Consider the following 27,359-nt stretch of genomic DNA (forward strand, 5'->3'; position numbering starts at 1 on the left):
TGTGGGGACTGCAGCCGCTTTCCGATGTGCGTCAAGTGCCGGGAAGAATGAATGACGTTGAAATTGCAACAGCGGAGGGTGCATGTCTTAGTGTTCCGGGGTCCGCAGGGCATGTGACTACCTGTGATGTATAGCAGGACATCCGTCCAGCCCTGCAGCACACCTGTCCCAATATCCAATCAAATGAGAGGCTTCCCGTGCCCTGACATGTCATGAATAAACAGCCCCTGGCTCTCTTTCCCTGTGCTCACTGTTGGCCCAAAAACATTATTAATAATGTAAAAATGCAATTAATGACTTCCCCCCCGACTTCTGTCAGATCTCCCCCGAACCCCTGCACTGCTGCAGGCCCCTCGCCTCACCCCCACACTATACAGGAACGGGACAAATATGGAAACGGGAAGTCATTACTAAAACATGGTAGTGTTAACCTTTTGTGGAATTTTGCCTGGTGCTTTGTTGTTGGTGTCGCACCCTCGCCCATCAGGCCTCAGTCTCCAGAGGCCACAGCGATGTGCAGTCGTCCCTGCTGCCTGCTTCACAGCTACTGTATGATCTCAAACTTTGCTTTGCTGAAATATTCATGCTTGTTTGCATTCGGAACGTGTGCACAGGCATCAGCGTGTAATTGCTCGTGTAATACGATGGGTTTGGTATGAGGGTTAAATTTTAGTTGTTTTTTAGCTTTTGATGATGCAAGGGAAATACTTTTTCACACACATTCATTTACATGAATAGTAAATGTTATTCCCCAGCCTATGTATATTTTAATAGAAATGATGCCTTTACAACAGCTCCAGAGCAGCTAAATCACATACTGCTGCTTCTACTGGTGCGTGTAAGACAGACATTTCATCTCACCATCTGTCAGAGCAGTTTAACGGGGAACCTAGCTGCCATGAAAACGATTTCAAGTGATCCTCAGCACCCCGTGTTACTCATCGTGTCAATACTGGTATGAAGATCTGTCCGTCCAAGCAGCACGTCTGGATTTCAGTCGTGACCACTCAGCACGTCTGCCTGCCTGTTCAGTGGCTGTGTTGATAATGTCTGCGTTTACTGCTTCACTTGTGGTCTCAGCTGGAAGATTAACTGAAATGAAGAACAGTTTTTTAAAAACACGCCACGTGATAAGCAGTACACTTGAATTTATTTTTTATTTTTTTATTTACATGTAATTTGAATGAAATGAAGGGGAAATGAATTTTCTCTTTCATTCACTAACCTTAACCTGCTCAGATGTTCAGTAGGTGGATATATCTTTGGTTTTGTTTCATATTTTGTGTATGAATGAGTCCACCAGTCAACTGCGATCCCATCTGTGGAGCCTGTCTAGTCACATACATCACCGTCTTCTGTACTGACATGGAGAGGCAGCTGTTTTATATAATGACTTCCTAAAAAGATTATTATCTTGTCAGTGATTATGTCAACTGGTCAGTGGAGCGGAAAGGCACCTAGAGGAGAGAGGAGCATGTGATGGCAGTGAGATGGATAAATGAGACTGATGTCCTTTAGTTCGGTTTCCAACTCAAACAGTGAAACTTCAATTCAAATTGTTATGTTGGTTTGATGCCTCTTTTTTTGGCAAATCTATAAGAAAATCCCCAGATGGAAAGGAGTCCAAGAACATGCATGTTCTCGTGACATTGCCTGGACGAATTTCTTTTTAATGACGGTGTGTGTGCGTGCGTGTTTAGTTGGGGGGGGGTCTAACAGCTCTCAGCAGCATCATGACCATCAATAATTAGGCTACGTAGCCTTCAGCCCAACGTGATATAAGACCTGAAACCCCTCCTACTCACCAGTTGCTGATTGGCGTTGCGCAGGTATCCAGCTATTGCTTCTTACCCCAAAGCCTGGACGCCCCGGTTACCCTCTCCGGATCTCACTGCAGGATCTATCCGAACCCTCTCCACTCTGCACCAGGGCGCACGCAGCTCACACTTTTACAAAATCACCTGCTCGACAGAAATCAGGTAAGGATAAAGAAAAATGCACCTCGTATTGCTTAAAGTAAACATATTTACACATTATTATATTTTTAAAAGTTTGGATTTAAGGTTTGACTTTTTGCAAAGGGAAAGCACGAGTATTTATTTACTATATATTTGTAACCATACCTCTTAATGCGCTTTTACGCATCCATTACGCAGCGAACTGTGCGCAACAGGCACAACAGGTTCCTTGATGAAAATGTGATGTATTTGCTCGTGAAAAAAACATCTATTCAAACGGGAATACCCTAAATCTCCTCGCGTAGGTGGTGCTGAGAAAATGAGGAGAGGTTTGCTGCTGGTGACTCTGTTCTTCATCCTGAAACTTCGGCACAGCCAGTCCAGATGCGAAGAAACCGGATCGCGCAGATCAACTTCAGATGTAGGCGTCTTCGTGCGTAATGACCAAAAACATATACAGAATATATTTCAACAGAAAATAATGTTTGTGTTTTTTTTGTAAATGCCACAGACTGTAGGTTTGGACAACCTAAAGCGGAACATTCTGAAGAGGTATAGCGATTTGGATTATGACAGCTTTGTGGGACTGATGGGCAGAAGAGATACGGGTGAGTCTTCTTTCCAACTGACGACCAGTGATTAAATTAATTTGTAATAGTAAAAAATAATGTGTTAATGATAAAATCTGGAGAGAGAAAAATTCAAGAGACTGTTTTTATTTGATCATGTTTTTCTCGAATGCTCCGTCAACTTGTTTGTCAAACGTTTTTCCTTTTTTATTTTTATCAGATGCCAACATTGTACAGTCTCCACAAAAAAGTAAGACTTTTGTCTTTTATTGTGATTTCTTTTTCTTTAAAGTGATTGAAAAAACACAATTTAATGGATCTCATTCTTCTTGATAGGAGAAATGCATGACATATTTGTTGGTCTCATGGGGAGGAGGAACTCAGAGCCTGGTGAGTGAGAAGAGTCAAATATCTACAATCACCTTGTTAGCTTTTATGGGATTTCAGGGTTGTCTCACGCGGTGTATGGGATTATTTTATCATGTCTGCTCTCACAGATAATGGCCCGAGGAGAGAGTATCCAGAGAGGAGAGGCATTTTTCTGAACAAGTGCAGACTGAGGTGGGTGTCTTGCCCTTTTCAATCATTGGATAGAACATTATGTCTCCACTACTTATACAAATAAAATTCACACTTAACCTGACCGATAAAGGATATAAAACTACTCCTGCTGTTCAAGTTTTAATGTCCTGTTTTAAGTGCTGCTGACTCATAACACGTCTATATATCTTCTGTATGCAAAACAGAAAATGAACACTTGTAACTCAAGGGCGTTTAGCCTTAGTTTGACTGTGCATTAAACCATTGATTTTAACCCATTATTTTGTGTGTGTATATGTGTATATGTGTGTATATATATATATATATATATATATATATATATATATATATATATATATATATATATATATATATATCACTGATTACTATTATGTGTGGTGCATGTGTTTTGTTGCAGGTTTCTTCAGGGGCTGTAGACACTGAAACAACAGTCATCGACGACCATACAAACAATAAATCAACCAACATGATTCCCACGTGTAAAACTTCTGGCTGGCTTTTGAGAATGACCATAAACTACACAGATTGTATTTGATTTACCTGGGAAAAAAAAAAACATAATCAGACGTGAACGGTGGAAATTTCTGTATCATGTCATTCTGTTTCTTCAAAGTTCAAAATAAAGAATTTTTTTATACAGAATTTATTCATTTGAAACATGGGTGCATTTCTCTGCAGCTGTTTGATTGATTCTTTAAATCGTGGCTCAAGTGCAGACAGTCACATTCAATCCCGTCCGCTGCAGTGTGTCACTGCTGCGTTATTTAAAATGACTTGACGAGGAATTCTATGGAGTTTTGTATAATACTGTGTTCATCAGAGGCTGCAGTGTTCTCAAACAGGGTTTCAGGGGGAAAAAAAAAAATCTAAAATAACAGCACAGTTCTGAAACAAACATCACTGCTGACTGTGGGTTTCCAGAGGACTCAAAAGGAAATTAAAAAAGGTAATATACCAACAAAAACTTATTTAAAAAAATAATTTGTTAATAATCAAACTTAAACATCTGAACAGCAACACCAGAATATCAGATTTAACATCAGAAAAGCAAAGTGTTCAAAAAAGGCTAAATAAATCACTGCTGTTCTCAGTTTACGGAAAATCTTTAAAACAATGAATGAAATTAAAACAAATGAAAAATAAAATTACAGACATCCGTCACTGCATTACTGGCCCACACATGAAACAGATGAAAATATCCCGCATCGCCCCAAGCACACATCTATGACTGTGTCGTGTCAAAACTCAAACATGTCAGGTTTAATTAAGCTAAACAGAGTGTTTATCTTCTTTGAAAATAGCTGAGCCATTTGCAGCTGCCACCGAATAAGACTGTGCCAAGGGCTTACAGTGTCACACTGGCTGTGGTGATACACTCTCTGGCACAGTCGTGGAAGCTGTCACGACTTCTATCAGCCACATCACTGAGTCGAAGGAGAAACAAGAGTCTCTAGATTCAATCAGACAAATCAGAGTTAAACACAGGATCAGTGTTTTCTGTCGTGTGTGAGTGCCGTCCTGTTCTCAGCGAGTTGTGAGTTCACAGGGTCTCTCCCCCCTTCTTCTGACTCCATCTTCCCTTTGGTTTGGTTGCCACCGACAGAAAAGGCTGCAGTCGTGTGAATCCTTCCATCGGTCACCTCTTGAGCTCCTCTAAATCCTGCCGTCACAGCGGGCTGTGCGAGGGTACCGAGGCTAAGACCCCGGCGAAGCGACGGCTGATAGCGCGGCCTGTAGCCGTACGCTCTCAGGTGGTAGGTGTAATACTCCAGTGTGTACATCAGCTCTGCTTCCACATAATGGAACGATACTGCCAGGTCAGAGCAGCACTGTGGACCCTGAGGAAGAACAAAGCACAGACATGAGGAAACATGCTAAATACATACACGCATGTACACACGCACAGAGCAATAAAACATTAACTAAAGATGCATTTTAGCAGAGACAATTTGTATATTTTTACTTCTACACTCTATCACAATGGATTTTAAACAAAAGCCATCAGGATGTGACTGATGTGTAGACTTTTTAATTAAAAAAAAAAAAGGTTGAACAAAAATATTACATCAAGCGTCAAAATCTTTTAGATGGTTCCTCCATTTTCACAGCCTCAGATGGAACAGGAAAATTGACAATCAAAGTGAGGCCTGACCAAAAAAAAGGTCTGGAGTTGATTCCAAGAGTCGAATTTGCATTTACCATCTCTTCATGGGAACAGAATATAAATATATAATGTGGTATTGAAGCATGATGGATAATGATGAGGACCAAGTGCTTCTTAAGGAAAAGAAATAGGATGTCGTCCATCTTCAACCCAGCTGGGCCCATTTTTCACTTTGTGAAGGTGAAACAAGGCAGAAAGAACCACAACAACTGAAGGTGGCTGCAGCAAAGGCCTGGAAGAGATTCCATGTTTAAGATTTGACTGAAAAGAATTTCTGTCCAAGTATTAAAAATAATCTGTCCAATTGTTTGAGCTTCTGAAAACAGAGGGACTTTGTATAAAAGTTACACCCAAGTAGTTTAAAGCAATGTTTTAGTTTAAACCCCTTGTGAATTTAATCTGAAATTCTACACTTAAAACATTGTGATGGATTTATATAAAATATAGAGGCAAATTTGGGAAAATCGTATCAAAATACTTTCATTAACATTTAAAAAAGTGTGACGCTCCATCATTTATCACACTGCAGTCAGATGTCACAAGTTTCATGATTATAATGGACTTTTGGTGTTTATATCTGTATAAGAAAATACTTATTTGTAGGAACAATGCATTACTGTCCTTGGTCATTTGTTTTTGTCCATATTAAAAATATAATCCTCAATCGTGTTTTTAATTAAATTCACATACTGACAGTTCTGAGACCTCACATTCCATTTATACTGTAATTGTAATATACATGGGGGGGATTTAATCGTGCAAACACATCTCGTGTTGTGCATTTTCTGCTGGTGTTTGTTTAAAGGATTAGGCCGGGATTATTCTACAAATCGCAGGAAAAGACTTAAACAAACACGTCCCGCTTCTCCCTTCCACCAGGGCTGGAGAACAATTTAACAAATCTACAGTTTCATTTAGGAGAGAAGGCAAAGTAATCTCCCCCATTTACACAGTGATTATTTTATCAAGAGGTAACTGACACATGAGTAAATCCTGAATTTGTCCGGGACTATTTTCTGTGGTGGATTTAAAAACACATTGTTTGCACTAGTGAGTATTTTAAAAACAGCAGAACAGTGTGACGTTGACTTAGCTTAACTACAGTGCCCATGTTCATTATGGTTAAACCTTCAACACAGTGGCCCTTTCATTTTAAAATGTTTTTGAACAGTGGAAGCACGAACAACATTGTAGAGATGAGAATGTCAGGCTTTGGCTCCAAAGAAAAATTTGTTAGGAGGTTGACAGCCTTGATAATTAGCTTTTGTTCATGATAATGAAAATTTAGAAGATCTCCCACCTTACCCTTCTTATAAATTAACATACTGACAGTTCTAAAACCACATTTCCATTAGTATAGTGTGATAAAAACACAATTACTCTAGTATTATAAGTAAATTTGTTTTCCTTTCACAGACCGGAGACAAAGCAGCTCCGTACACCGACAGGCAGCATCTGACGAGATCAGTGATGGACCCGACTCATTATAATTGCAAAGTACAATAAATTAGTTGCATCTTCAGCTACAAATTGACCAATTTTCCTTTTGTTACCGGGACATTGTCTCTGCTGCATTCGCGTACTTTAAAATGAACTCATTCCTATTCCAATTCACTCATTGTACGCAGAGATCAGATACAGAATTCAAATGTGTGCCAGGTACTCGCATATTCATTCAGCTCCTATCACCCTGAGGACGGATTGACCGCAAAACCAATATTTTGTTTGATTCATCGAAAAGCAAGATAAAACAGTGCATTACGTATGAATCACTTTCAGTAGGTCCAGACTGTGTATTTCAAAATGAAAGAATATTTCTCTACCTTTAAATGTTGGTGTTCGCTAATGATATTAAAGGATTTTCCCCTCACCAGGTCTCTCAGTGGCTTTCCTTCCTAACCTCACATGCCCCCTTTTAATAAGACTAACTCCCAGTCTGTCTGATCGAGGAATTACCCATAAACCTCTTTGTGTCCTTCTCTTTTATAGTGCCACTTTGCACCAAAATGCAAATGTTGCATTTACACAGTATGGTATACAATGGACGTTCTCTAAGACTTTGAGCTCATGTAATATATACATTTTTATTTTGCTTATATAGTTTTGTCCTATTCACTCTGTAATACCATTTTGCAGCACTAATTTACAAATGAAGAGAAGGATAAAGGACTTGCCTCAACAATTGGATAGTAACAATAGCTCCAGTACCAGAAGCTCTTGGAGAACTTGCCAGTTAGATGGTGCTCTGGCACAAATGGATGAAAAGTTTCTCGGTGCAAAGTATCTCTGGAGTCGCCAGCCAGGACGCCCATCTTCTCCAAACACTGCCCGAGTGCCAGGTCTTCTACAGGGGTGGTGTGTGTGCAAACTTTGGTCCGAAAGCCTTCCACAAATCTCCTGAGGGCCTCTTTACTGAGCACATAACCTGCTCCTCCGCTCATGTAGCCTTGCTTGGTGTAAGGCTTGAAGCGTTTACCAAAATAGATGGGCTGCTCGGGGGTGTGGTTGGACAGAATCCAGCGCAGGTTGTCCACCACCACATAGGTGTCATCGTCCGCTTTTAAGAACCAGTCCGCTTCATCCGCATGGTGCTCGTACACATAATGGAAGGCTCGGATAGTCTTCCAGTAGAGCTGGTCACGGCCCTCCTTAGTGCCCAGTCCCACAGTGGGGAAGTCGGTGTCCTTCACGGAGCTCATGAACACCACCATGTTGCAGTGGCGACTCCAGGTGGCCCTGACATGGTGGGCCCTGCTCTGCAGGTTATACGGCCCTGTCATCACCCAACAGAGAATACGGATCTTCTGGTACAACACATCTGCCACCCTGGTGTCTTCATCTAAAAAAACAAGGGACAAAGCAAACAGTACAACACGCCAATGACAATGTTAACTGGTGTGCGGTAAAAAAAAAATTCTATGTGTGATTCTACCGGCAAAGCTGATTTGTATTTCAAGTTTTACGTAGGCGAGTGTGCAAATATCTGGACTTAGTTTCTTTTATACTTATTTGTAGCACTTTACGTTTGCATTTGTTTGGAATCAGCCAACCGAATTCCTTGTCACAGATCTAATCCATCATTAAGATTTTAGATGTGTGCACACAATGCCCCTCTCTGTGTAGGTCTGCAGCGATGCTCATCATGAATTTTCTGAAGATTTGTTGACCCACATTACAATCCATCTTTACCACGGCTAATTCCAAACCCTATCTGCACATCGTTTCCTATCATATGATGTCATCTATTAGTTAGGGATGCACTGATCTGATATTTTCATTCCTAATAGCAACACTGAAATGTGGGCTCTGGTATGGGCCAATATGATACTAGTGTTTAACTAATAAGCTGTGTGCAAGAGACTTGGATGATCCTTTGAAATGTAACATTAAACCTGATTTAAACAAACTTTTTTGCCATCTTTCTAAATTAAAATCTAACAAAATATATACAAATTTACTGAATTGCTATTTATTGTCCCATAGTAGTGGATGTAGAACTTGTCGAAAGACCTTTTGTTTTCAGTTCCCTCCCTGTCACAAAATATATTGTAGATAATCTAATAAAACAAATACAATATATATATATATAAAATCAGGGTTAACAATAGGCTGCATGATGTCTGTAGTGAGCTACATAGGGATGGTAAAGCTTGGAGGAGTGATTGTTTACACCAGGGAACAGAGAGAAACGGCATTTCAATCCTGTCTATGTCTACGTAAGGCAGAATTGACAATAAGATTGACTTTGATGTAAGGTGATGCAGTACAATTGTAGTCAGCGCCGAGTTGTCCTACTTTTGAAGCAGACCATGAAGTGGACCAAATGAAACTGTTCCCATGTTCCTGCTTTACCCATTACGTTTACACACTAAAGCTGCTTTCAGCCGTGAACTGAACATTCTCCGGTGGGGGTGCACGTGCAGAGGGATCTCCGCAGCTGGAGATTAGTGTTGTTGTGAACGTGTCCGAGTGGAGAATCTACCGCTGCGTTGCTCATGTGTCGAAAGGAACCTCCGGAGAAAGTCTGAACCCAATTCTGCGGAAATTCCTGCAGAGATCACGTCTGAAAACGGCTTAAGAGTGACCAGCATGAAACTGGCGGCAGTGGGTTGTTTGTGCAGAGTTTTGCCAGGGATAAACGAGTGAACTGCCACCAGTAGGACAGCAGTGATTTCTCACATTACTGTGGACTGCTCCTGCTGCAAGCTAACACTAAACTTGTGTATTGGTAGATGTACTACTGGAATTAAAGTGAATCTGGTGGATATTGAATCATTAAGATAACGACAAAAGGGAGAGTAACAGAGTCTGGCACAGTGTATATCGCGTTTTTTTTTTTGCTTTCTGTCGATTTCTGCCATGCTTTAAGTTGGAGTGCTACTTGTGAACTTGATGGGTGGTGATGCACGCAGACTGAAAAATATCGCACCGACTCGATCGGCCCTATTGTCACCAATAACCAACACAACTGACCAATATCAGTGCTGCATCCTGACTTTTAGTTTGCCATGAATAAACAAATACTTATGCAACTGTTTTGATGCAGTGATGTGTAAAGCACCTGCATGTTGAGGGTGGAGCAGGCCGAAGAGAGCGGCTCCCTCCTTCCTCCAGCTGGTTGGTGACTCCCCGACTGTTGTGGCTTGCTCCTGAGCCTCCGACAGCACAGGGTAGCTCCTCTCAAACCACACCTGGTGAAGGAAGAAGTAGATGCTGCAGGCTCCCACCAGGAAGCCCAGGGAGAAGGCCCATCTGGAGCTGGGGCCCTTCATGCTAACACTCAACTCTCCGGCACTGCGATGTCCCAGTTGTCTGCATAGACCTACAACACACACACACACACACACACACACACACACACACACACACACACACACACACACACACACACACACACACACACACACACACACACACACACACACACACACACACACACACACACACACACACACACACACACACACACACACACACACACACACACACACACACACACCAGTTGTATGTACACATTTGGTTGTATTACCATCTAAAGTGAGCAGTTTTGAGGATTGCATGTACAGTATTGTGTTTAGTAATCATGAAAAGATTTTGAAAATTACAAACTGTCAAATTGCAATAACCTCAAATATCTGCATGGTTAAATAGTTTAACATTCGCATTACAGAAATGATGCAATACATTAGTTTCAAAGCATACACTTTCAAACACTTTCTGGGTCTAAATACAGTTTTTAGATCCAGACAATGACAAATTTCACAGCCGACATTTCCCAAACCAAATTTACTGTTTGTCAGTTTGACATTTGCCCTAAAAACATTTTTACTCTGTGTTGACACAAGAATTTTGGACAGGAAAAGACAACAAAACAAATTAGAAAAATATCTCACAAAGCTGGAAAGCAACAGTCCTGGACTTGATCTTTATTGGAGTGAATGCACTGACCATGCAGCAGCTGCATCTGAATCTGTGGACAGTGATGTGGCACTAGTGACCTGCACAAAACGCATGCAAAATGGCAAACGTGGCCCCAAATATATGTGGACCTTTTTTGGCAAACATGCGCTGCACTAGGTGTAATCTGGATGTGACCCGAAAGTGGCCCACATGGTATATATGGCACAGATGGCCCAACTCACTAATTCAGGGCATCTTTGCGGTATTGCTGTGGCCGCCATGTTTTTTTTACAGTAGCCCAGACTGGACAAACTAAACATCTTTTGAGTTTTTATGACAACTGAAGGCTACCACAGGTTTTTTCTTTCATGTTTGGAAGGGGAGGGTGAACTGAGGGGTTTTCAGCTGCAACATGCAACTTCACCACTAGATTTCACTAAATCTTACACACTGAACCATTTAAATACACTAAAAACAAACATGAATCCTAGACTGTCACCATTACTGCCTATACTGTATTTATCTTTGTTTGGTTTAATATTGTTTATATCGCTAGTCTTGCATTTTAACTTTTTTTTTTTATAAACACACTTACATCTGCTGTACCATAATTTTACAGGCTATGTTAGTCTAATGCACAACTCTGTATGTTGTATGCATATTTGGCTTCAAGTTGCTTGTGTCTTTCTTTACAGTGACAGCTCTGTAGTATAGTTCTGGTGGCCGGACTTTCATCTCACTGCAGCAAAATTCTTCCTCTTGTGTTTGACTGTTTTGTTTGCTGCTGGCTGCCTACATCTCCCATTGGGATCAATGAAGTATCTATCTATCTATCTATCTATCTATCTATCTATCTAGTGACTGTTTTCATTCTGTCGCTCACGGATTCGAGGTTAAAGACCCCGGCGATCTGATCCGAGACAGACGGGAGCGATTAGCGGGTTGTTTTGGTCTAAACGCAGCTCTCTCTCTCTGTGTGTGTGAGTGTGTGTGTGTGTCGCCGTTGTTATTTATAATGATTGTTAGTGGAGGAGCTCGCTCGCACGCACGCACACACACACACACACACACACACACACACCGCAATGGAGGCTTTCACATCCGTTCAAACCAGAAACACATGACACCGACTGCTGTGACAGCGAAAACAGGCCATGTGGAATCCGGGACCTATAAAACCTATTGTCTCTGATACCCAACCGTAGCTGTGTGTCTGCTCCCATCCAGCACTGCTGCACGTATATACATGCATGCATAACATCTACGTGTGTGTGTGTGTGTGTGGTTTACCTTCGCCGGGGGATCGAACATGTGTGAGCTCGATATGTTTTCAACTCCTCAAGCAGCGACAGAAAAAAAAAATCCAGTAGCCTTACTGCAAACCGCACCTGTCAATCACATCGTCACGTGCCGCCCACGTTGATCCGTTGTGTGGTTTCGTGTTGACGTCGACATTATTGTGAGTCGCTAACATAAGATGATGAGGGAAGAGGGAAGACACAGCTCAACGTTGACATTCTTCAGCATCACGGGCTGAGCGGCTGGGAGAAAAAGGCGGCCTCTCATTGGCTGGGTGGCGCTGACGTAAACAGGAAGCCGCCTCTCACCTCCTGAGATGCATTAAAGGCAATTAGCTGAGACTTTGATTTACATGCAGGGGTCGCTGTTTCCATGTTGAGCCACTAGATGTCACTCCATAACGGCTACTTCATATGATCGTGTATATGTTGATTCACCATGATTCATCAATGCATTTGGATGAATCTAATTAATAAAACGTATATGTCTATAGGCTATAATTAGATGGATGATTCCATTCCACAACTTGATATTTAAAAAGTTAAAAAAAAGTGTCAAATGGCCCTGGGTCATCAGAAGTGTTTGTTTGGTCTAACCCTAACCCTAAGTATTATCAGTGCCCAATGGATTTAACCAGCACAAGCATCTCAAATCTTACTTAATGAAAAAGATCAGAGTGATGATGCATACCCTGCACATGCTCTATAGGCTTACCTCAGTCAATGCTAACTTTTTCTTTTGTAAAAAAAAAAAAGTATTACTTTCATAATATTCAGTTCAATTCAGTTCAACTTTATTTGTACAGCGCCAAATCATAATATAAATTATCTCAAGGCACTTTACAAAGAAACCCAACTGGTCCCACAATGAGCAAACACACAAGGGTGGAGAGTAAACATGGTTGCATAACTCTACTAATCATCACAGGATCAACCAGGACAAAGTGTCATATAAAAACATATGTTCGGACATTACGAATATTTGCTCCAATGCTTATATTATTTCTGAAGTGGACTGACAAAAGATTTGTATTTGCATCTAGAGCTGGTTGATAATTGACAGAAGGTGAGAAGAGGAATCGGGGTTGTTCCAATTGGTTACTAATTTAGGGAAGTGGGCTGAAAAGCTGCAGGTGAGTATAAAAGTATAAAATTAAATTAAAATTATTAAATTGAATTATTAAATAATCTTAAGGTTACAAGTTTAATGGACATTAAAATTACAGCGACCTGCACTTGTAAATTACATATTCCTTCTTAAACACCCGCACCCTTGCAATACATTCAATGCAAATGTCCAACGCGTGCACTTGACACACTTTGAGCGAGCTTGAACCAACAGATGTGATGCAGAAGTGTACTGTGCCCTCATATAAGCTATGCTCGGGGTTCTGTTGTGTCAATGAAGCAATTCGAAGATTAAATCATCCTTTTAAACTGGTAGAACAAGTCAAACCAAAACAACTATACACTACAGCAAAACATGACTTGATAAGAAATCACCGAAATGTAATGTAACGCCCAGTCAAGTCTCATCTTGTGGAAGAGGAGTGGCTCTCAGACGCCTGAGTCACTATCAGTGTCTCGTTTGGCTTCAATGAACAAGGACTATTAATCCTCCAGAATCCACAACAGTAAGAATCCTCCTCTCTCTCCCTCCTGTCTTTTTTTTCCCATTTCTATGAAATACTGTTTCATTGGTTTCATCATATTTAGCAGAGGAGTCTGTACCCAATACAGACTTGGCTCTTAAGACGTGTGCGCACTTTTTTGGGGGGGACTACATATCTATTTTGGAAGAAAGAGAAGGGCTTTCTTCCAAGGCCACGTGTCTGAGGATGTGTAACCTTAGTTTGGAGAGTTTTAATAAAATAGTTTTAATAAAAGTTAGTGAAATTAATTAGATAAAATATACATTTGTCACCACGCTCCGCATGTTGTAAATAGTCACACCATACGCCAAAGTATGTTGTATCAGCAGTGCGAGGTATTTCCACAACGAAAAACAGATGAAAAAACGACCACAAAGTTGGAGAGAAGCGTAATGAAGCAAAAAGCTGAGTCTGCATATGATTAATCATGTGAGCCCTTCATGCTGCCAGCGTGTGGCTGCTTGGATTCAAGGAGAAATGTTACAGTTGCCTGTAAGTAAAAGCGCTTTATTTGTTGTTGTACGTTATAGATAATTATTCTGTTAAATTTAGTTTTTCACACGCGCTGTGTGTCCGCTACTGGCGGTGGAGTTGCAGGTTTATCTCCTGCATTTCCTTCAAGAACAAGTTGGTTCATGTACTAAACTAAATGTCAGGACTCTACGGCATGAAGATGCGCATCTTCCGGTCTGTCGATAACAATCAGAGATCCGCTGGAACAAATGAGTGGATTCAGAAGGTGAAACGCTGGAGTGCTTTTACTTTGAAACTGGTTCGGGAAGTGATGTAAATACGTTTGTGTCATAGAGAGATGAACATCGTGGTTCACAGCAGAATAAACAGAGAAGATGATCTTTCACCTGAGTTTTAAAGTGTTTCTGATGAATTTATGTCACAAACAAATGGTTGCAACACTTTCTGTATGCCTTTTCAAAATAAAAGCTCTCCAGCGTTTCTGTTGATGGAATCCATTCACTTGTTTAAAAAAGTTTTTTTATTGTTAAATATTTGCTGGAGCAGAAGATGCACGGCTTCATACTGCGTAGTACTGGTATTTATTTGAGTACAAGGGACTTCTTTCATACAAGGAAATAATCCTATTTGTGGCCATATTCAAATCAAAGCCTATATTATGTAAAAACATTGTGCTGCAGTAGCAGCTCTTCTGCAGAACATGATGTGGAACTGAGGAGGTACATATTTTGCATTGTAAATATGAGTTGATATTAATTTGAATATTGTCTATTGAATAGAAACATTTGCACGACTGCCCTTCTTTGTGTATATTTATTTCTTGTACATTCAGCCTAACAGAAATTGCAAAAAATAATAAGTATGACCCTCCTAAGTGGGTTTCTTGGAAGATATCAACAAAATCATGACTGTTTGCTCTCCTGGCTCCTAAATGGTGGAATGAGCTCCCCATTGACATCAGGACAGAAAGTCTACACATCTTCCGCCGCAAACTAAAAACACACATCTTCCCACTATACCTTGAATAAAAGTTTAAACTAACAATTTAGTAGCACTTAAATGGCACTTACTTATAGCACTTTGTAGTTTTTCTTTCTTGAAGAAATTGTACTTTCTTGATTCTTGTTGTTCTGGTTTGTTCCTCATGGTTGATGCACTTATTGTGAGTCGCTTTGGATAAAAGCGTCAGCTAAATGAAATGTAATGTGATGGTAGATCTCGGCTTAAGTTTGGAATTAAAAAGTGATCTTGGGCTCGAAAAGGCTGGTGACCACTGCTCTAAAGGGATCTGCACCTTAAATGCAGACAGGACATTTTGTTTAATACTTTCTGAAGCTAACAGAAATAAGCAGTAAAATCGAGAATACAGAAGTACACAAGTGAATACAACAATCAAATGAATCTGTCCCTGTATTTATTATTAATAATAACAATCATCTTCATAATGATAACTTTATTTATATAGCACTTATCTAAAGAAGGTTACCGAGTGCTTCACAAAATACATGGTATAAGAAAATAACGCTGCGGTTAAAGCTAAATCTGACTGGCTAGCTGGCTTGTATGGCAGTACTATAAAGACATGTGGCCCGCTCAGTAGATCAGACATCATTACCTCTATGCCTTTTTGAACTAAACACCTACTGTCATGGGCAACAGAGTAAAAAGCTCTCCCATTTAAGAAACTACACCAAATGTAGTTGGAAGTAAAAGTATGAAGAAAATGATTAAAATGAATCCAGACAGGTTTTGAAACTGATTGGATAGCTTTAACATGTTTGGTAGAGAGGGATCTGCCCTCTGCTGTGATCACATGTCCTAGATAAGTCACTTCCTGTTTGGCCAATTGCAATATAGGTAAACTGGCTTTGTGCTCGTTCTCTACAAGAAATTTAAGCAATGCAATGGTGTCTGTTTTACAGGCCTGTTCTGATAGACTACACATCATCAAATCATCAACATATTGCAATAAAGCTGAGCCAGTTGGCAAATGTAAGCCTTGTAAGTTCTCCTGTAGTGCGGCGTGAAATACACCTGGACTCTCTCAATATCCCTGGGGACAGCGAGTCCATGTGTAAATATTGGGCTGCTCACTGGTGAGTCCTCACATGGATCGATTACACCCGCTTGCAGTAATGACCTAAAAAACGGTTTGATGCTCTGCATGGCCTCTTGTTTGAGGGGATATTGTTTCAGACATGGTCTGTAATCTGATTTTGGAGGAACAACTAGTAGTTTTATGTTTTCCATCAATCCCACATCATATTTTTGTTTGTCCCATAATCATGATGGGATCTCTGCCAATTCAGGAATGCTTTGTGGGTCTGTCATGACAGATTAAAGTAAAGTTTCACCCGGGATTTACCGTCTTCCACTAAGTTAATACAGTGCGGTATACATTACCACTCTCGCTGTATTCTGTCCAGGGCTCCCCTTCAACCGGTTTGAAATCTCTCAGATGTAGCCGCCCCAGCCACGGGCCCAAATCCTGCCATTTCCATCGTACTGGTGTTGCGAGTGACACATGAGGAGTTTCTCCAGTGAACAGCTTTTTCCTGCATTGGAGAGAGTGAGACAGACATAGCAGCAGCATCCTCTGTCCAATACACATGTATTAGGTTTAACCTTTATGGTGTCATCATGTCTATATACCACTTCTTCCCATAACTGCTGTGTGGCCCTGAACTCACATGTGATGTGCAATGGAGTGAATCAGACAATGGGGATGCTCCCATGTTAGCTGGACGTGTGAGTCCACTGTGCAGGTCAAAAGAAGCTGTAAGTCTCTGCAAGTATGCGCTGACAGTGTTATTAGGGCCTTGCGTAATGGAGGAAATGGCAGTTGGATTCATTCTTACTCAAGAAGGAGTTTTCGTAACATGGATTAAATTGTTCCGGAGCTGTCATTGTTACGGCTGGTATAATTTACATCTTTCAGTCGTCTCATCACCTCCACTGTGAACACAGTACTCATCTTGTGGAAATCATTTTTGAGTTGTCTCTGCAAGATTCGGGACGATATTCTCTGACAAACCTCTGCATCTCACTTTCCCACTTTTGTACATTTTCTTTTGGATCAGACATGACCCATGGCTTCAATTATATCTTGATCTGGCCATGGTCTGAATACCAGCATTGGGCCTTGTCCACCAGCCACTTGTACCATAGGGAAAGTACCAGTCACTTGTTTACCAGTCATCATGCTTCTTGTCTGCATCTTACTTCCTGTGGTGGAATCAGGGTGTGGTCCACCTACAGCACCTCTCTCGTGCGGCTCATCATCGCTTGCGTTTCCTTCCGCTTGGCGAGTTGGTTGAGGAGATGGGGGGACTGAGAACAGTCCTCTTACATTATTGTATTGTTACTCTTGTGTTTTCTGATTCTAATACAATCACTTTCCCACATCTGCCTGATAGTCATTGTCACTTCCTTACTGTATTTTTAATCACAACTTCTGATGTTTATACATCAATTTGTGTTTTTTGATTATGTGTGTTACTTTTGGCTCCTTAAATCATTTTTCGATTTAACCTCCATCTTCTTGTGCTGTTGTTCATCCCTTTGTGGATGTGTCTTCGTTGTAACTGACAACCGACACCTGGTGCTATAATATTTTGTGTGCAGAACTGATTCTGCACATTGCTGCACATTTCCTACTGTGAAACAGGTTGTTGGGCCCTCCCTCTGTGGTTTATGGTTCAACAAGTGTGATGTTGACTTCCGTTGATCTGCATTTTGTATTTTGTTTTGCCTCAAAAACGACTTAGGTGGGCGGCCGCATATTGACATTAATATCTCGACAAGTATTGTTCCTCACCTCACCAAATGTTGTAGTAGGAAAGAAAAACACATTCTCTGCATGGTAGAGTCATTAAAGCCTGTACTGTATGCCATTGTGTTTTTTAAGGCCCTAGGATTGGAAATAAAAAAGTGTTAAATTCCCAAGTGTTTTTGAAGGAAGGCTACTAACCTACATTTTTCCACCAATATGCTATAAATATTTTTTCCTGAGAATGCAACGTATATACACTACCGTTCAAAAGTTTGGGGTCACTTAGAAATTTCCTTATTTTTCAAAGAAAAGCACTGTTTTTTTCAATGAAGATAACATTAAATTAATCAGAAATACACTCTATACATTGTTAATGTGGTAAATGACTATTCTAGGTGGAAACGTCTGGTTTTTAATGAAATATCTACATAGGTGTATAGAGGCCCATTTCCAGCAACTATCACTCCAGTGTTCTAATGGTACATTGTGTTTGCTAATCGCCTTAGAAGACTAATGGATGATTAGAAAACCCTCGAAAACCCTTGTGCAATGATTTTAGCACAGCTGAAAACTGTTTTGCTGGTGAGAGAAGCTATAAAACTGGCCTTCCTTTGAGCTAGTTGAGTATCTGGAGCATCACATTTGTGGGTTCGATTATACTCTCAAAATGGCCAGAAAAAGAGAACTTTCATGTGAAACTCGCCAGTCTATTCTTATTCTTAGAAATGAAGGCTATTCCATGCGAGAAATTGCGAAGAAACTGAAAATTTCCTACAACGGTGTGTACTACCTTCAGAGAACAGCACAAACGGGCTCTAACCAGAGTAGAAAGAGAAGTGGGAGGCCCCAGTGCACAACTCAGCAAGAAGACAAGTATATTAGAGTCTCTAGTTTGAGAAATAGACACCTCACAGGTCCTCAACTGGCAGCTTCTTTAAATGGTACCCGCAAAACACCAGTTTCAACGTCTACAGTGAAGAGGCGACTCCGGGATGCTGGCCTTCTAGGCAGAGTGGCAAAGAAAAAGCCATATCTGAGACTGGCCAATAAAAAGAAAAGATTGATATGGGCAAAAGAACACAGACATTGGACAGAGGAAGATTGGAAAAAAGTGTTATGGACAGACGAATCAAAGTTTGAGGTGTTTGGATCACACAGAAGAACATTTGTGAGACGCAGAACAGGTGAAAAGATGCTGGAAGAGTGCCTGACGCCATCTGTCAAGCATGGTGGAGGTAATGTGATGGTCTGGGGCTGCTTTGGTGCTGGTAAAGTGGGAGATTTGTACAAGGTAAAAGGGATTTTAAATAAGGAAGGCTATCACTCCATTTTGCAACGCCATGCCATACCCTGTGGACAGCGCTTGATTGGAGCCAATTTCCTCCTACAACAGGACAATGACCCAAAGCACACCTCCAAATTATGCAAGAACTATTTAGGGAAGAAGCAGGCAGCTGGTATGCTGTCTGTAATGGAGTGGCCAGCGCAGTCACCAGATCTCAACCCCATTGAGCTGTTGTGGGAGCAGCTTGACCGTATGGTACGCAAGAAGTGCCCATCAAGCCAATCCAACTTGTGGGAGGTGCTTCAGGAAGCGTGGGGTGAAATTTCTACAGATTACAAATTAACAGCTAGAATGCCAAAGGTCTGCAATGCTGTAATTGCTGCAAATGGAGCATTCTTTGACGAAAGCAAAGTTTGAAGAACAAAATTAATATTTCAAATAAAAATCATTATTTCTAACCTTGTCAATGTCTTGACTATATTTTCTATTCATTTTGCAACTCATTTGATAAATAAAAGTGTGAGTTTTCATGGAAAACACGAAATTGTCTGGGTGACCCCAAACTTTTGAACGGTAGTGTATCTTTGTCTTTCTTTATAACTTTGTGCCATTATTTGAAATCTCTATCACTAACTATCTTTTAGATTATTATAAATAAAACAAGATTGAGTGGAACATAAAAATATACCATAATAATGAATCCTTCTTAAAATAGATAAAGTTATGATACAGTATAAACTATTTCCTTTGTGAATTGAAACAATGTTTATTACGTCAGTAAATAAACTAAGTATAGAAAAATAAGTGCAAATATAAAAACAGAGACACTAACCTTCACCTCAGCTCAACATCTACAGTGAGTAACCTTTAAGATTAAGTGGTCTTCAATTAGTGTCAATTGTGAAAACAACAACAATCAAACGTGTGTATTCATTGGGCATAAATTACATCTCATCAATTCAGTTTGGGCTTTAAATTGTTAATGCTGATACATTGACAGTGGTGTTAAACAGTTTTTACCTGCCACACTACCAACAGGTTTAATTTGTGCATCTACGGCCTGAAACATGTGTGATCAGATCTGATAAGCTCTGTGTAGATCTGATTCTAATATTTGTAATGTACACAATATAACTCTTACTAAAAAATAAAAAAAATTTCCCAATTGGTTTTAATCCTCATTCCAGATGCGAAACACCTGCAAGAAGTTTCTTGGACTGATTGTCAGTGTCGGCGGGCTGATAGCTTTGTTTCGTACTTGGAGCCATGAAACCAGTTCAGGAGTCGACTTACAACCGAGACACGGGGGTTCAGTAAAGAAACTCCTCGCGGGACAAATTGAAGACATCAACAGTGGCTATGACGACATTGCCTTCCATATAAAAGAGCAAGTGGCACGGTGCGTTAATATTTGACTGTAATTCTGACTTAATTCTGTTTTTATATCATATTTTTTCCATCTTTATCAACTCACTGCTGTTTTCTCTCCGACACAGACAACTGGCTCAAAACTCATGTGTATGTCTGGCTGATAAGGAGACATTTCAACTGCCGTTCTCCAATCTGCTTTTCCCACGCGTGTGGGCCCACAAACTCGATACTGCGTTTTTAGAGTCCCATCCTGACCCTGAGGGTGTGAAGCGTCACAGAGCTCAAGAGTACAGCAAATCACAGAGCAGGTAAGGTTCAGTAGATGACAAATATACAGTAGTAAACCCTTTTGGGATCATGTTAACTGTCAGCTTGGCTTATATCTGCAAAAAAGAAGAGTTAGTCATGAAGAGTCAGGGACTAGTTTGATCTGCAATTTATCATCCACCACTGACATGGGATCTCAATACACTGACACTGTGATCTATTGAAAGGCCTTGCTCAAGTTGTGTCTGCAGTGTTCGCCTACTCACGTTATTTTTTAGCTGCACCCACATGTAAGCTGAGATAAGAAATTGGGTGGGGATGCATGGCAGATATCGTTCAAGGACGCAGTGCAGGCTTTCAAGTAACCTGGATACTGTGTCCGTCATGAAGTATTAACCACATTATCAGGCACTGTATTGACATTAAGCCAGCACTGTCCGTGTTCTCACTGCAGCTTAACACCAGTCCTTCCTCGTCTGCCATTAGTGTTATTTGCCATTCAAATGAATAAAGAAAGGTGCAAACATAAAGGATGATAATGAAAACCTCAAATCACCCTCTGTTGCATATCTTTGGTGCACAAACTGTAGATGCACTAGGGCCTGACCAATATTGATAATTTGGGGGGTTGATGCGGATAGTAGGGAGTAAATAATATCAGACGACGTGACGTATGTAAATATATCTGTAATTCTGCAATGATTTCTAAGTTGAAGTTATAACACCAAGTACAACAAAATATATAGAACATGAATCAAGAAAATAAACTATTTCTATACATACGATGCAAACATAAATGCACATCCTTTCTGCATGTTTTACTCTATAAATCAAAGCTCTTTTTAATTGTTTAATATCGGCAAACATAAATGCATCATATCGACTCTACAATCTGGGACTACATTTTTCTGTAAAACTTCAGCAAAAAATGTGTTAACTCGCAACTTCTCAGAGCCATATTTTGTCAGGTCAGTGATCCAAAACCTAAAGATATTTGAAAAAGAATTTCACAGAAAATTCTTCATAGGAAATCTAACAGCACTGTCCTATGTTCAGTGTGAGGTTTATCTTTGGTTGACAGTGAACGTTTTATCAGAGAAATCATTAGGTAACAAGGTGTACTGGAAAAATTAACTAAGTGTGGTTGAAACCTATTTTATAGTTGAAGAGTAACTTTTGCAGCCCTGTCTAAAGACTTTTATGACCTGAGCTGTTTTATGGTCTGAACTGTTTATGACCTGAAAACTGCCAGACCCTTTTGCCACTTATTTACCCTCCAAAGAACGGAATGTATGTCTGCTTATCTCCTTAGGAAACACATGTAAATCAGTTGTTTGTGTTTAGATTCCTCTCTCAACCTGCGCCTACAGAACCAGTCTTAACTGGTTCTGAGAGACAGCCTTAGTCCTCCTATATAGGATCCTTGCATTTGAGTGTCCTCCATCTTCACTCTGAGATCCTTGTGACTCTCTGTGTTGATCCTTTCTGCAGAAAGCCCCTATTAAAATACACGTGGATAACTTTGGTGTTTTCCAGCCTCTTGTATTTCCAGATTTCCATCACAATTGTCATTCGGGAACAACACCTAACCCCTGAATTTAAATACACCAGCTCATGCTAGTTTTGATTGAATGTGAATGATTACTTTTAGCTCAAGACTCTAATCATACAGTAAAGTCATATTAATGTGCACCTACCTCTCTGTCTGATATTTTCTTTAAGTAAAGGTCCTACAGCCCTGCAGACCTACCTATTGTAGCCAAGGCCAACAGTCCTCTTCAGTATCCTACCCAGGGTGTGGAGGTGCGACCCCTTAAAACAATCATCGTTCCTGGTAACAGCATATTTAACACAACACATATCAAAGAAATATGTTGATTAAATGTCACCACATCACAAATTATTTAGTTAAATCACTAACAACCATCCTGTGTTTATATCTGATAACAATTCCTCTTTTTCCATATAGGGTTGGGCCTTAAAGAGGAAACAAAATCAAAGCATACGGTAATTTCTTAATTTTAGGGATTTCATGTGGTTACATACATAAATATGTACGTTTTTCTTATATTTCTTTCACCCAAAATCATTTAACTTGTGTAACAGGTGTCTTTGACTGCAACTCTTGGGACTTTTGATGTTGCTGCTACAGTGGACAGTGTCTCTGTCAAAGGAGAAGGAGAGAAGCACATGATATTGTCGAGTCAGGATCTCTCCGCTCTGAACAAGCAGCTCCAGTTTGTCACATACACAAACACCGTTTTCCATCCAAAGACAGCAGATACAGGTGAAGTTATTACGTGAACACTAGTCTAAAAGATAGAATGTCATTTGTAAATATTTGTAAATTCTGAGTTTCATCTTATGCACAGTGTAACACACAACATTCTTTTGGAGTTCATGTGCTTATCTGTATGCTACACTGCATTTGAATGCGATCACATCATTTGTATGTGATGGATGGTAAATACCATGGCTCACTGTCTGTGGCATTTCAGGTATACAAAGGGAAAAGCATGCAGGCAAAACCAGGTTAGATTTGACAGATCAACTGCTCTAAAAATGTAAAACACCATGTAAAACTGGAACAGGAAGGAAGCCATTTTTTGCGTGTTGTTAGAAGCTAACATGCTGCTGCCTAAGTCACAATTACAGGGATGGTACGGTGGCTCTGAGAGGTCAATGCACTGCAACTTAAGAGAACACTACACATCACAGGATTTGACAAAACATCTTCATCGATTTGACAACACATGCACTGCAACTTGAAACACGCTGCAAACAACCAGCCTGAGGAATAGCCAACATAAGTCATGAGTCACCATGGCAACAACAGGCATGTCTGTGTGTTTGAATTATTTGGTTGTGTCGCGAGTATTTGGTTGTTTGCAAGTATTTGGTTGTGTCGTGAGCATTTGGTTGTGTTGTGAGTATTTTGTTGTGTTGCGATTATTTGGTTGTGTAGTGAATATGTGGTTGTGTTGTAAGTATTTGGTGGTCTTGAAAGTATTTGGTTGTGTTAAGAGTATTAGGTTGTGTTGCAAGTATTTGGTTGTGTTGTACTTGGTTGTGTCACAAGTATTTTGTTGTGTTGTGAGTATTTTGTTGTGTTATGAGTATTTGTGCGAGTATTTGGTTGTTTTGCTAGTATTAGTTTGTGTTGGGAGTATTTCGTTGCGAGTATTTGCAGCGCATGTGTTGTGAAACTGATGAAGATGTTTTCCCCATTTGCATGTGTTTTGTTAAGTTGCAGTGTGTTGGACTCTGTGTTACCATAGAAGAAGCATAAGCTCACTCATGATAGATGCATTGACTCCTGGGTGGATGTGGGAATACTCATAAACCAAAGTCCCTATGTAGGAGAAAGTGACTAAATCAGTAGATAATTAGTTTATAATTTTAATGAGAAAAGGTTCAAGGGTTCTCTGAAATGTAGACGAGGAGTCCATAGTGGCTTCTTTTCCTGCGTGTTGCCTGACTTTTAAAACCAGAACAATGTCTGTATAAAGTCTGTGGCTAAATTCTCTCTGACGCCCTCAGCACAGTTAGTGCATTGCTGCCCCCCACTGCTGTAGTTATGCCATTGCTACTTTAGATCTGTGAGGGTTTTTTCAGGCAAAGGTACATTTTAAAGTCCTACCATGCGGGTTTATTTATACCCAAGACTTGTCTGTACCGATTATACCATCCAATCCTGAAATCATATATTTTCGTGTAACGTTTTACTATTATCTTCAAATACAGAGGTGCTGCATAATTAGACATCTCCCCACAGGGCAACAGGATTGGGACGAGTGTGCAAACTGGAAACCGTGCAACCTCATGACCACTGCTTCTTTGGTTATTATCGGTCAGAAGAGGCTGTGTTTTGTTGTCATGTGTTTACAGCTCAGTGTTCTTGATTCATATCTGGGTGGGGGGGGGGGGGGGATGCTGTTGATATGTGAAGATGACTTTAAGCAGCAATAGTGTCACGGTGTAATTCAATGACACAGTAAATACACAGTGGTATTTTTTAGATATGCTCCACTCAAATAAGAAAAAGTATCACAGTTGTTATTTTGCTCTGCAGTTGAGTTTGCGAATGAGGGTCACCGCTCATTTTTCACCATCAAAGTCGGACATGGCTCCATCCCCAGACTTTACAACACTGGAAACCAAAAAGGTTTGTGATCAGTTTTATTTGATGGAAAGTGTTTGAATGCCACATTGCAACATATTTATTTATGTATTTTTGATTGTTTGTTTGTTTGTTTGTTTCCACTCAGAGTACAATATTAGTGCACTTGTCACCATCGCCTGCAAGACCTTCATACGCTATGACAAACTCAAAGATCTCATCGACAGCATACGTCAGTATTATCCCACCGTCACCATAGTGATAGCAGATGATTCTGAACACCCTGAGCCAGTGACTGGGCCTCACATTGAACATTACATCATGCCATTTGGAAAGGTAAAGAAGTTTGAAGTGTGTCTCTAGTATCATCAGTCAGGTCCTGTTTCTATGGGTGATTAATACATCAGCTAAATGTGAGTATTATTTCATCTTATGTCCAGACTCATGCAATTTTAGAAATCTGCTCTGCATTGGTAGCAACCCTTCCATCCATTTTCTGGCACCCAGAGTTGGGTCATGGTGGCAGGCGGGTCGTTCAGACACCCTTCTCCTTGCCAACGATTTCAAGTTGTTCCAGGAGGAGTGTTCTTTCCATCACCTCATGATATCCCCACACAGAATCAGTACTTCCTCCTCCACAGCTTGTTTCCCCTGCCTGAATCCTCTCTATAGCCCTCCCAAACTCCTCACACACCTGGATGTTTTGCCCTCCAGTACCAATCTACTTGTACTAACATAAGATAAGATCTGTAACATAGTGTTTTGCATCATTGCTTTACTGTATTCTCACGAATATATTGACAATAGATCCATCAGCCATAGTAGTACTGGCGACTGAGAGCAAATCACAAAGCATCAGTGGCTTATCAAAAAATCCATAAAGTTATTACTGACCTTGGCAGGCAGGCAGAACTGCAGGAACACCTGTAGTTTCTGCTTTCGGTGTGGAAGCTCTAAGGAGAGGTGTTCAGTGCTCAGTAGCCATCCACTGCCTCCTCTGTGTACCTGGCATTCAGGATGTGCATGAAAAGTGTCCTGTGTGTTGGTATGTTTGTGGGCTGGAACTCTGATCATTGAGATTTAAGAATTGTTAAATCACAAACATATTCACACACATTTATGAGACTCGAGCTCACCTGAGATCTCTTATATTTGCTGAGTGATTGTGATTATAAAACAGTTCAGTTAATGTGTTGTGGCCTTCGTTCATCCATTGTATACAGGGTTGGTTTGCAGGAAGAAACCTGGCAGTGTCTCAAGTGATAACCAAGTATGTTCTGTGGGTGGATGATGACTTCATCTTCAGTGCAAACACTAAGTTGGAGAAGATGGTGGACATCCTGGAGAAGACCTCGCTAGATCTGGTGAGATTCATCCCCAGATACAATAGAGTGTATCTGCTGAGTTAAATAATGCTCCCAAGAGGATGAAGAGTGTGCTTCTGTCCATTGTGCCCATAATGCTAAAGCAAGGCTCTTTCCAGCTGTAGTTCACTTCTCCCTAATTTGGCAGGAATAGGGAAATGCTAAACTTTTATTGGTGCCAGTTTTTCCCTTGTCATCGCCTTTCCTCTTTCGCTCAAACATTTGCATGAAGTAAATTAAACGATGTCAGGTAACAACAACATTTCCTTTTTTAGCCCTAAAAACTAATTTGCCATTTCTGGAGATCTATGAAGAAAAACAGACACGTACATAGATGCTGCAATGGCAACTTCTGTTGACATGACAACATGATGTCCAAACCTCTGTTTTGAAATGGCAATAACGCAGTCAAAATTAGGGAGGTGTACTTTTCTTTTTCCCCATCTGTATTATACAGTGTAAACTTTATATCTTATTTCTTGTTTGCAAGTATCCACAGTCCTAACATTGCCACGTAACGACTGTAGGTTGGTGGTGCAGTGAGAGAGGTGACAGGCTACACTGCAACATACCGTCACACCATCTCAGTGGAGGAAGGAGGAGAGGAGGGCGACTGTTTACACATCAGAAATGGCTACCACCATGTAATCGAGGAATTTCCCAACTGCGTGGTTGCTGATGCTGTCATCAACTTCTTCATGGGCCGGACATACAAGGTGCAGCAGGTGGGCTTCAACCCCCGCATGTCACGGCAGGCTCATCTGGGTGAGTCTATCTGTATGTAGCTGCCGAGTTGCCTCAGTTAAAAGCCAGAAAAACTAAACCTTCTTTTGATGCTGCAGAGTTCTTCATTGACGCTCTGGGCTCCCTCCACATCGCCTCCTGCAGCGACGTCATTGTGAACCATGCATCTAAGATCAAATTACCCTGGGGTGAAACGGACGATCAAAAGGCCTACAACAAGTTCCGTTACTCCAATGTTGAAAGCAACATTCATAATGAAGACTTCTACTTCAAGAACAGGTTTCAGTGCCAGACTAGTAACTGAAACTGAGTCAAGGGTACAAACAAACACAACTGCAGCAACTATATTACACAAATTCA

At 40.6% G+C, this 27,359-nt stretch overlaps 3 protein-coding genes across 6 annotated transcripts; 2 read left to right on the forward strand and 1 right to left on the reverse strand.

Annotated features, from left to right (window-relative positions):
• The first annotated feature begins 1,729 nt into the window (after nt 1-1,729).
• Nucleotides 1,730-21,315, forward strand: tac3a (tachykinin precursor 3a). 2 transcript variants are annotated; one of them, XR_004614489.1, is made up of 9 exons: nt 1,730-1,979; nt 2,264-2,379; nt 2,470-2,566; nt 2,748-2,777; nt 2,864-2,917; nt 3,025-3,088; nt 3,486-3,549; nt 15,984-15,989; nt 21,303-21,315. XR_004614489.1 is itself a non-coding variant. In XM_034591241.1 (7 exons), the coding sequence occupies exons 2-7, from the start codon at nt 2,278-2,280 to the stop codon at nt 3,502-3,504; spliced, it is 366 nt and encodes a 121-aa protein (XP_034447132.1). In that variant the 5' UTR covers nt 1,730-1,979; nt 2,264-2,277; the 3' UTR covers nt 3,505-3,726. The 2 variants fall into 2 exon arrangements, 1 of the variants encoding a protein (XP_034447132.1); XM_034591241.1 differs by lacking the exons at nt 15,984-15,989; nt 21,303-21,315 and having other exon boundaries at nt 3,486-3,726.
• Nucleotides 3,716-12,211, reverse strand: c1galt1a (core 1 synthase, glycoprotein-N-acetylgalactosamine 3-beta-galactosyltransferase, 1a). 3 transcript variants are annotated; one of them, XM_034591240.1, is made up of 4 exons: nt 11,943-12,211; nt 9,814-10,074; nt 7,427-8,091; nt 3,716-4,926 (listed from the first exon to the last, which is right to left on the reverse strand). In XM_034591240.1, exons 2-4 carry the CDS (start codon nt 10,022-10,024, stop codon nt 4,576-4,578), a joined length of 1,227 nt encoding a protein of 408 aa, XP_034447131.1. In that variant the 5' UTR covers nt 10,025-10,074; nt 11,943-12,211; the 3' UTR covers nt 3,716-4,575. The 3 variants fall into 3 exon arrangements, with proteins under 3 accessions (XP_034447131.1, XP_034447130.1, XP_034447129.1); XM_034591239.1 differs by having other exon boundaries at nt 3,775-4,926; nt 12,041-12,211; XM_034591238.1 differs by lacking the exon at nt 11,943-12,211 and adding an exon at nt 11,734-11,868 and having other exon boundaries at nt 4,062-4,926.
• b4galnt1a (beta-1,4-N-acetyl-galactosaminyl transferase 1a) lies at nt 13,452-27,359 on the forward strand. The gene is made up of 11 exons (XM_034591237.1): nt 13,452-13,584; nt 20,321-20,532; nt 20,630-20,812; nt 22,499-22,605; nt 22,741-22,778; nt 22,878-23,058; nt 24,844-24,936; nt 25,040-25,227; nt 26,115-26,255; nt 26,783-27,020; nt 27,098-27,359. The coding sequence occupies exons 2-11, from the start codon at nt 20,321-20,323 to the stop codon at nt 27,301-27,303; spliced, it is 1,587 nt and encodes a 528-aa protein (XP_034447128.1). The 5' UTR covers nt 13,452-13,584; the 3' UTR covers nt 27,304-27,359.

The sequence above is a fragment of the Hippoglossus hippoglossus genome, chromosome 7 (genome assembly GCF_009819705.1).
Source record: "Hippoglossus hippoglossus isolate fHipHip1 chromosome 7, fHipHip1.pri, whole genome shotgun sequence".
In the NCBI taxonomy this organism is placed as follows: domain Eukaryota; kingdom Metazoa; phylum Chordata; class Actinopteri; order Pleuronectiformes; family Pleuronectidae; genus Hippoglossus; species Hippoglossus hippoglossus.

Coding starts and splice junctions, on each gene's coding strand:
- tac3a (XM_034591241.1), top strand. CDS start 2,278: ATGAGGAGAGGTTTGCTGCTGGTGACTCTGTTCTTCATCCTGAAACTT. Junction 2,567..2,747: donor GATGGGCAGAAGAGATACGG/GTGAGTCTTCTT, acceptor TATTTTTATCAG/ATGCCAACATTGTACAGTCT. Junction 2,918..3,024: donor GAGGAGGAACTCAGAGCCTG/GTGAGTGAGAAG, acceptor CTGCTCTCACAG/ATAATGGCCCGAGGAGAGAG.
- c1galt1a (XM_034591240.1), bottom strand. CDS start 10,024: ATGAAGGGCCCCAGCTCCAGATGGGCCTTCTCCCTGGGCTTCCTGGTG. Junction 8,092..9,813: donor GCTCCACCCTCAACATGCAG/GTGCTTTACACA, acceptor TTGTTTTTTTAG/ATGAAGACACCAGGGTGGCA. Junction 4,927..7,426: donor GTTACTATCCAATTGTTGAG/GCAAGTCCTTTA, acceptor GTTCTTCCTCAG/GGTCCACAGTGCTGCTCTGA.
- b4galnt1a (XM_034591237.1), top strand. CDS start 20,321: ATGCGAAACACCTGCAAGAAGTTTCTTGGACTGATTGTCAGTGTCGGC. Junction 20,533..20,629: donor ATAAAAGAGCAAGTGGCACG/GTGCGTTAATAT, acceptor TCTCCGACACAG/ACAACTGGCTCAAAACTCAT. Junction 26,256..26,782: donor AGAAGACCTCGCTAGATCTG/GTGAGATTCATC, acceptor TAACGACTGTAG/GTTGGTGGTGCAGTGAGAGA.